Raw genomic sequence first — 10,568 nt, 5'->3', positions numbered from 1 at the left:
ACAGTTTTTCCTCGAAAATTATTTAAAGAGCAACCAACACAAAATAAGTATAGCGAAAACGTAACTATTCAAAAATTATAATAATTAGATCTGTCAATATGATATTTATGCGTTATAACCAAAAACATCATGTTATATTTCCACAATTATTCTTTAAAATTAGGACCTATCTGGTCTAGCTGTGTCTATCTGGTTTAGGTTATAACACATCTTTCATTTTCTTAAATGTTTAACATTACATGAAAAGTTCGAAACGTAGATAACATTATTTGCATTTATTTAACTTACATAAATTGTGTTCGTTAATATTTACTCGTTTACATAAAGGTTTAAAGGGCATTAACTGTATATCGTGTGATACATATAAAACACTCAAGGCAGATTGATGTTTGTTTGTTTGTTGCTAAACCCGGTTTTAGGAGGGAGATTAGTGGCCAAAGCACTACGATAAAAAATGTGTTTATAACTTTATGATAAACTTGTGTTTTATCTATCCGAATTTTTCTTACGTGAGAAAACAAAATTTACAACAATTATAAATGATATCAAGTAATAAATCCTTCGATGAGGAAAACGCTTACAACCCCCTTCCTTGGCTTAGAACAAGAACTGTAAACGATTAAACAAAATTGGACCCTGCATGACCGGGTGGTTAGAGCGATCTAATTCTCGTCACCCCCCCCCCAAACATGCTCGCCCTTTCAGCTGTGGGGGGCGTTATAATATGAGGGTAAAAGAGTAGCCAAAAAGTGACGGTCAATCTCACTATTCGTTAATAAAAGAGTAGCCCAAGAGCAAGAGTTGACGGTAGGTCTAGTCTTTCACTGCTGAATTGGAGACGGATAGCGCACATAGCCCTCGTGTACCTTTGCGCTAAATTAATAACAAACAAACAAAAATAATTGCCTCTAAGTTTAATCTACGTTAGTAAATTCATTATTATTTTAATGAAATAATAAAAGTATTCGGAAAAATCTGAGAGATCTCAGCAAAAATAGCCTTCAAATGTAGACCAAATTCTGTGAAATTAGAAATCGGGTATAATGTTTCAGTTTCTTTTAACAAATTCTGAATAAAGTATTTCATATCCTTAAAAAAAAAGAAAATTAATATTGTATAATGTTTTACAGTCAGGTATATGAAGCACGAAAATCTGAGTTAATTTATACAACTAGAGCTTTTATACTTAAAAATTCCCCGGGTTTAAATATCATAAAACGTATTTTGATAGTTTTATGAATGAAGTGTAAATGATTTGAATTGATGACACTTTTTTCTAATGTATCATAGTTAATTCATCGCAAAGTCACGCTGACGTATAAACTTTAATGTTTTTTAACCAATTGTGCTAGATATATATCCAAAACTTTATATCTGTTACAAATATACACATCTATATTCTTGATGTTACAGAAATATTTGAGATAAATTTGTATTTTGTTTTGGAAATATAACAAAGTAACTAAAATTATAGATTTATTTCTTTTATGAAAGAAATAATGCACCTAGTAGTATATACATGTATTACTTTACATACATATATAATGTTTGCTTGTTTTATTGATACCTTGATATACCCCACGTGTATTAACGTAAGGTCTGTATTATTCAAGAAGTTGATATTAAGATACCTGTTTTACAGTAAGAAACACGATGTATATCTCATATTAACTATTTTAATACATCGATCATATTTGAGTTCTACTTCAATGAAAATTAGAATACAGTTCCAGAAACTGTTGATAATGACTTTCTTACACATTTATTTTGCTTTGTTCCTAAAGAATGTCAAGACGGTTTTTACGTGCAGCAATGGCAATAACCACTTGCTCTAAAAACTTTTTAACCACATTATCAAAATTACAATACATCATGTCCTGTTAAACAGTACCACACCCACTTTAAACCAGTTTTCCTCACACGGAACAGTTAACTTATATTAGAACTTTCTCCAAGGTTAGTTAATCTTAAGATAATTGTATGTCCCATATCACACACGGTAAGACACATGGGTTTGGTGATCGACCTTCACGCTACGCTACTCCAGGTTTTACGACACTTTTAGAAGAAAAAGCTCACTCACTACTTTTGACCTCGCATCTAAAGGAATTTCAACATAACGCACAAAAGCTTGTAAGTCAATTATGAAAATGTATCAAAAATATTTCTTGATAAATGTTTCAAGATATAATACTTCATGGTACATGCCAACCTTTCCTTTAAAATGATAAAGAATAAAACATCAAGAGAAATGTAAAAACAATGCTGGCCAAGGTTACATTATGTCCGTGCCAGTTTACTCCAATCCGTATTGCCTTTCGTGTATTTCGATAATATATATAAAAGGCATTGGAGCTCATTTCCACACCACACACATTGTATCCTGTCATTGCTAAACTGAAAGCAAGTTAATAGACCAGAATGCTGAAGGTGAGTATTAATAAATTCATAGTAAACTATTTTACACCGCTTTCACTGAATGTTTCGTGGTTTATTATATTTAATCTCTGTTAGAAGGCTTCCTGTTTTGTAAAATGTATGTAAAACATTACTGATTTATAAGACATTTTTACTGTCTTTTCCATTTGCAATATAACTGTTTATAAAATAAATGTGTGTGTGACGCAGTGGGGTCTTTGCAACACAAACTTTAATATCTACATAATAAACCACGGATGTATGCGAATTTTAATAAAAGTGATTTCTGGACAGGTTGCCGTGTTGCTCGCCGTTGTAGCCGTTGCCAGCGCTGGATACGTCCATGGCGTTGCCGGCGGTGTCAGTACAACTTCTCGTGCTCAAGATGTAAGTACGATAATACAATATATTAAAACAGGGATCTTAAACTTTTATTTATTTTTGTCAAGAAACGGAACTTTAGAAAATAATAGTAAAGTCTGTCGGTTATTGTGAATAATTGCTTAAAATACACAGTTAATTATATTACACTGTTAATTACCGTCTAAGCCTTTATACGACGTTAGTTACAAATCGACAAATGAGTTTTCTCCAACAAACTAAGCAGCTGATAGCGAAAAACAATTTTTGATAATTTCTATAAAATACTAAAAATAAACAAATGTTTTAACGGGATATAGTTTAAAATGTGTCCAAATTACGACTGGCTCTCAGTAATCGAGTAATAAGTCTGGACAAAAACTAAAATAAGAGCATCTTGAAATCAATGTATTTTTGAGTTACTGACAAAACATTGATGCTTCCAAAATTACAGATATTTTCACCTGCTTCATAATAAATATAGTGTATTAATGCACTTGGTATTCAAAGAGTATTTAAGATTTTTTTTATAAGTTTACACCTATCTTTCTACCTTTCTACATTAAAGTTGTTTTCTCGTTGTATTCATGTAAAAATATACAAAGAGATATTAATATATTTTTTTGCTTAAAGATCACGATTTTATAACAACGATCTTTGTTATCCACAATTATACTTTTTCTTTAAATTATTGTTTGTTTTTTGTTGTTTTTTTTGCTATAATAATTTTTTTCTGGTTTCGTTTTAGGACTTTGGTAACTACAGATTCAATTACCGCATTGTGGATCCTCTTGGCGCTTCCAACTCCCGTTGGGAAGCTGGCGACGCCCACGGCAACCAGGTTGGTTCTTACACCATCAGAGACATCGACGGACGGGCCAGGAACGTCAATTACGTGGCTGATGGAGCTGGATTCCGCGCCAAAATCCATACCAACGAACAGGGCACTGCCACCAGCCTTCCTGCCGCCGCTGTCGTAGCCTCTAGCCAGCCTGGAATTCCTGCAGTTGGCCCTGCTACCGTCCGTATAGCTCATGCTGCCCCCGTTGCTCACGCTCCTGTCGCTGCCATTGCCCACGCTCCTGCCATAGCTGCTGTTGCTCACGGACCAGCTGTTGGTTTAGCTGGTGGATTCGGTGTAGGCCTCGGCTTTGGAGGACATGGAATTGGTCACCTGGGAGGGCATGGACTAGGTCACCTGGGAGGATATGGGCTGGGTCATGTTGGAGCATATGGAGGTGGTTTCGGAGGATTCTATCACTGAGTCGTCGATGATACCTAAGTTTTATTTTTGTAAAATGTACGTTTTATACAATACACCACATAGACCTTTTGTACTAAATTATGACGTTTTTTTAACAATTGCCTCCCAGTGGCACAGCGGTATGTCTGCGAACTTACACTGGGTTTCGATGCTCGTGGTGGGTAGAGCACAGATCGCTCATTGTGTAGCTTTGTGCTTAACTTCAAACAAGTGATCAATCTTTAAACAGTTAACCAGATAACAAAGCTTTGTTTTAATCTGGTTAATCCATTCTCGTTCAAATGTTTTTAGATATAAATAAAAAATACTAAGTAGTCTTCTCATGCAATATAGAATCTGTAATGGTTAAATGTAATCTTCCAATGCTATAAAATCACACAATACTTTTCCAAGCATACTGCTTGACTTGGTAAAGAATGAACACTTTTGATAGGTACATGCCTTATTCTGTTACCTGATATTAACGTATTGTAAAACTACGTTCTCGTTGAATTCGTTGCATAACTACAACGAATATTTATAAACAATTTTATTGTGAAATTTCTAAAAATATAAAACCAATGGAACTGTTATTTTTTGTTCTTTAATATTTATTAATTATATATATATATATATATATATATGTATTAATTAATATATGAATATGTTTATTTTTTCTAGAGCTTACATCCCCCAGTCACCCGCCCAGTCATCAGCTTTTTCTGACTTTTGGCTCGTTTTGCTCTGCGAAAAAATATTCAAATGTAAAAATGGGAAATATATATATATATATGTGTGTGTGTAGCTTGATGTGCTTTTACAGCTTTTGCGTTATATCTGTATAATATTTTAGGTTATCGATATTAGAATAAACTGATAACTCAAGCATATTTTTATTACTCTTTGAGTAGTGTTGAAATTTTTACTGGTTTACAACTTTCTATCTTTCTATTAACTCATTAATATATGAATAAAAGTAAATAAATAACGTTAAGTATTTAATTGCAGTTATTCCACAAAACAAAGTATTTTATAGTTGCTTCAGTAACAGAAGATATGATAAGTGATGTCATAACAGAGATCATATTAAACTTATAAAAACAAATATAAATAAACAGTTCATGTCCTACGTTAACACTCCCCTTAAAAGTTGGTAAAATTCACTAGTAGTACATATTCATATTATTAGGAAAACACGTGTGTTCAAAAAACCAACTTAACACAAAGATTCGAAATCCTATAACTCGAACACTTTCGAAAGGTGGACCTATCTTCTACAGCGGCAAACTAGGAAAGATTGCCACTTGTAATATTCAGACTGGTTTGAAGAAAGCCTTAGTATAGAAGCCGAGACGTCGTCTCCTTTTAATTCAACAAGCAACTGCAGTCCATTAAAATTTATAAACCTATTTTGCCTAAAGTTCAACTGAATCAACAATTTTAATTTTCCAGTAAAACTGAGCTTAAAACAACTTTTCATTACTTTCATACTTTTTATTCAATTACAATTGATTATACATTATAATTGGTTTCTAGATTTATCTTCTTACTGAAAGCAAGCTCAGTACTTGTATCTCATTAATCACACACACAAAATATATTAATTGAAAATACACTAGCCTATTTAGACAGCAAAATAATTACTCTCTGGTGTTCATGTAGAGTACTTGGTTTTGGTCTATCTAATGAGCTATCTATGCTCTGTCCACCGCGTGTAAACCAACCTCGGATTTTACTGTTGTACATCTATAAACTTGCTGTTAACCTTCCGGGGGACGCATACGCACAAGATACATGTTGCACAAGATACATGATCGATATTACGTACACAAGTATAATATTACGTATTACCTTCTCATCGGAGAATGGTATTTAACTTACTATCCTTTAAAAACTAAATACACCAAAATCTAAGGAACGTGATATTCTAAAGTTACTTTGAAGTAGCTTAAGTTTTAGATTCTTTGAAAAGAAGCGGTTTAAAAATATTATAATTTGAATGTATGATATGAATTATATAGTTTCGAAATAAAATATTCATATTAAACATACAAATATGACTACTACATTAAGCAATATAAAAAAAAATCATCAAAATACAATTTTAAACTTTCTTCATCAAACTATATTATTAATTAATTATAAATTACCCTCTATTTTTAATGCCCCCAATGACACAGCGGAACGTATGCGGATTTACAACGCTAGAACCCGGGTTTCGATACCCGTGTTGGGCAAAGTACAGATAGACTATTGTGTAGCTTTGTGCTTAACTTCAAACAAACAAACTATTTTTTAATTAATTCAATGAAACCAACATATATGTTGATTATTTCTTTCTGATGTTGTGTCAATGTTCAATGATAAAATTAATTTCTGAGAATTAAATAGTTTCTTCTTTACCACATATTTATATTTAAGTTATCCAATAACAACTCCAAAATGGTAAAAAAAAGGAACTGTCACCATCCACGTGAAACCATTAGACGTAGAAAAGTGCTTTGAATTTTTACTGTTTTTTATGGATAAATAAACTTGGAAAAGCTTCTGCTTTATCTCTTATAGTTTCAGACAATTTCTTAACGGTATGTTTGAATTGCCTCTAAAGGCGAAACTTAAGTTATTGTTTTCTGTGCAAACTACTATTTTATTTTGAATCACTAATAACCATCTTGAAAGTAAAGTTTTTAAAACACATATTATTTTCATGTTGGTCCCATTTGGTTGGAGAATACCTAAGCCTAGTTCGGTATTTTCAGATTAAACTGATTTCCTCAATCAGTATTCGGTAGGCCTGCTTTTATAATAGGAACATTGACAGAATAAATTACGAAATAATACTGAATCACATTAACTGAGCTTAATCACAAAAATAAACATACTGTGTAACACACGATGAAAACAATCCTTATTAAGCCGGAGACAAAAACACAGCAAGTTTGTGGACACTGGAAAGTTACCTTTCGATGGATTTGTGAATTGATTAGATTGGTTCCCTCGAGATATGTTCCCGCTAATCAGTTCTCTCTATTTTAGATACAAAAATGTTTACTTTGTGAAAATATTTTTATTATATGATGTTTAAATATAATGTTTCTTACTTAACTTAGCAACTAGTACAACTCATTTGACTTTTCATTCTCATTCAACATAGAAGAAACCGTAACCTCGAGGTATCATCTAGCCTACCTTTGGAAGATATTGGCTGTTGAAATGCTTGCACAATGTGCAGTATTAAAACCATTTCCTTCCATGGGCAACACAGGTGTTTTCTCAATAGAATGACTAAGGAATAAAGTCAAATTGATATCTTTCATGGCTGCATAGTAAGCACATTATAAATAACATTAAAATAAATGCATTTTTTGAAACATTTTACATTAAAATAATAAGGTGAAAAACACATGGTGAGCAAACATATTACACTTTTTCTTTCCCCTCTGTTTCACGTTTGTACCCAAGATAAAACAATCTTCAAACAAAGAAATACAATCCAAGAATCAAATCCAATTAGGAAAGAAATACACAATGCACAATGAAATGATAATGATAATAATAAGAAAACCTTTTGCAATTAAATAATATCTAGTCACAGTAAAACACCCGTTTAAAACAAAATGATATATATATATATAAACAAAAACCTTTTAACAAATGTGTAATTTGTATTTTTTTAACAACTTTAACATTGGTCCAAGTACACATAAAAATATTAATTGATGATATAATTCAACACACTTATTCAAGAAAATTTATCTTCAAAAAAGATGCAATTATCCCATTATTACAAAAATAAAACATAATGCTCTTTTCTTAATGATGATAAACACATTAAAATATAATCCTTTTAATGATGAAATACAGGTAACGTGTTCAAAACAATCCTTTACAGAATAATAAAAGTAAAACAAAGTCTAAGTAAAAATATACTTTTATACAGGCCTGAAGATGAAAATGTAGAAATATATAAAATGCAAACACCTACAAAAATAAACCCATGAAAATGAATGTTCACACAAAAAACATACACCATTATAAAAAATGATTAATTAATTGTGATAGTATAAATCAGAAACAACCCTTTATGAAATCTACAATTTAACAAAATATAAGACAAATTCTTTAAAATTAATCAAATTACCATTGTTCACAGAAAAATCACACAAGGCACTATTAAAACTAACCTTTTTCAAAATATAAAATTAACACAAAAATATATTATAAATCAATGCAAATATTTACACAAAGAGAAAAAGAATTGGAAAAGAATAAATTCAAAATCCACATATATATCTATACGTATACAATACTCTTAAATTAAACAGAAATATACAAACTATACACTCACCCAGAGTTGACACATGGATCCACTCCCCCTCACCTTACCTCCACGTGCAAGTCATTGAGGATGGCAGCTGTCTTTCAATTTGTTGTTCTGTGCTTGAAACAGGGCTCTGTCAGTGTTTGCCAGCTTGGTCCGCAAGCAGCTTACCTCCTCTTTAACTCATTAGAGAAGCATATGTCTCTGTTACGGCTGCTCTTCATCTCAGAGGTTCTAATCGTCAGAGCATGCAGCTTCTCCTAACCGTGCCACTTGTAATTGGGGATTTGTGCTAGCATGGGACAGTTTATTAACACCATATATGGTTTACATGGGAGCTTCACCCTTGAGTCCCTCTGGATTTGTGAAATGATAAGACTGGTTGGTGGGATCTTAGCAGCTGCTGAGGTAGAGGCCCCTGGTCAGTCATGCCATTGACTTTGATACCTTGTTGTTGATGGAATAGAACTTCAATTGTCATAGAAGAGATGATCCACATGCTGGTTGACTCATCTGCATTACCATGGTGATGGTGGCTTCAGAACTGATGGTCAAAACCTTGGCAATGATCATCATTTTTGGGGACCCATCCCACCTTGACCCTGAAAGAGTTCAGTCAATCCATGAGAGGATCCAATCTCCATAAATGTTTTATTAGATTTTATCAAAGGTCTGAAAACATCTGTCACATTATTTTATGGTGATGTTGTATCTTCCAACAAGGTATCTCACATACAGCTCCCATTTCTTCCTTCTCAATACTAGTTCAGCCTTAGCTACACTTAGTATGGGTGGTGTAGTCAACTGCTGGGCTATTTGGTGGTTCAGATTTTCTATCGTCAGTGAAGTTCGAAGTCCATGACTGGTATATTTAATTTAGACTTGTGATCCGTAGGGCCTACTACTGTCAATTGGGCTGCTCAACCCCAGGAGTCTTCAAAGCCCACCCAATGACAGATGTGGGTAGGCTCTCTTATGTCCAATGCAATAGCATGTAATGTGTATTCATCCATGGTTTCTACCATGACAAATGCCAGGCTGGCTCTAGAAGTCAGAAAATCAGTACCATAGCCCCTCTTCACAGTAGAAGAGTTCTGGGCATACTAGTCTTCAGTGAATTGATGGTACATAATGCAACATGGAGAATAAGCAAAAGTCTTCAGCATCAAGATGAGGTGGTCATTAGCTGGTTAAATAAAGAGATATAATATCCTCAAAGGTTAAGAATTCGACTTTAAATAGCAAAATTCTATATTGCAAATCTAGAATCAGGTGAATTCCAATTGGTCAAAAGTTCAGCCAGGTGTGTATGTATAAAAAGGATCATAACTGCTTAATTACAGCCATGATTTAATTCCAGATCCTTTAGAGGTAAGGTCGTAACTGTGGTCAAGTGACATTTTTGTGAATCTACATGTACTCACCCATATCACCCACAAAAGATGTATCCCTTGTAACGAATTTGTTGTCATGTATTTATTTTATTATGAACACTGTTTAGATTAAGTTTATATTTAGAAACATACATGGCTTATACTGTTAGATAGGTATTGCGAATCTCCCGCCTATTCTCCAAAGTTGTAGAAGATTCTCGAGAGTAAGAATCAACAATATATCTATATACTTAAACGCTTTAACCAGTATTTTTACGTAAGACTGAACTTTCTAGAAAACGTTCCCACGCCTATAAATATAACTAAAGGGACGCGCTAGGGGAGTATCTATTATTAGTTCGCTATAATCAGTGTGCTGTAAAATTACGAAAGCTATAATTGTGATTGTTATAACGCTTATCAATCGGAAAGCTTAAGATATCTGACCAGGAATATTTATAAATTTCGAACCTTACGAAATCGTTTAACTTCAGTGGATTCTCATCGGACATTAGTATTTTTACGAAAACATTACCTAACATTATCGGTGAAACTCGACCTGTAATCGGCGTATGATCAGCGAGAACTACAGGGCAAGCTAGCTCCCTACTAAATGAATTATACCTATATCAACTCGTAATCAACTCGCTCAGTGAGCCCTCGATAAGATATCGAAGGAGTTCCAGATTAAAAGGAAGACTTTACATTGTTTGTAAGTTTGTGAAACTTTTATTTATAAATCAATGTTTGCAATATCTATTTGTAATAATTGTTATTGTAAATTGTAACGTTGTGTGTATATTAAAACGTATTTGTGTCAAAAAAGAAAACTGTGTGTATCACTCTTGTTGAC

At 32.9% G+C, this 10,568-nt stretch overlaps 1 protein-coding gene across 1 annotated transcript in view; it reads left to right on the top strand.

The window, feature by feature from the left end:
* Positions 1 to 2,326: 2,326 nt before the first annotated feature.
* The window catches only part of LOC106457519 (fibroin heavy chain-like), a 20,572-nt gene continuing 12,330 nt past the window's right edge, over positions 2,327 to 10,568 (top strand). The window contains exons 1-3 of the mRNA XM_013916948.2: positions 2,327 to 2,430; positions 2,713 to 2,805; positions 3,527 to 4,033. Of these exons, the coding sequence (XP_013772402.1) occupies positions 2,422 to 2,430; positions 2,713 to 2,805; positions 3,527 to 4,033 (609 nt within the window). The 5' untranslated portion in view covers positions 2,327 to 2,421. The remainder of the gene's footprint in view (positions 2,431 to 2,712; positions 2,806 to 3,526; positions 4,034 to 10,568) is intronic.

The sequence above is a fragment of the Limulus polyphemus genome, unplaced genomic scaffold (assembly GCF_000517525.1).
Source record: "Limulus polyphemus unplaced genomic scaffold, Limulus_polyphemus-2.1.2 Scaffold17, whole genome shotgun sequence".
Taxonomy (NCBI): Eukaryota; Metazoa; Arthropoda; class Merostomata; order Xiphosura; family Limulidae; genus Limulus; species Limulus polyphemus.
This window is presented reverse-complemented; position numbering and strand designations above follow the sequence as displayed.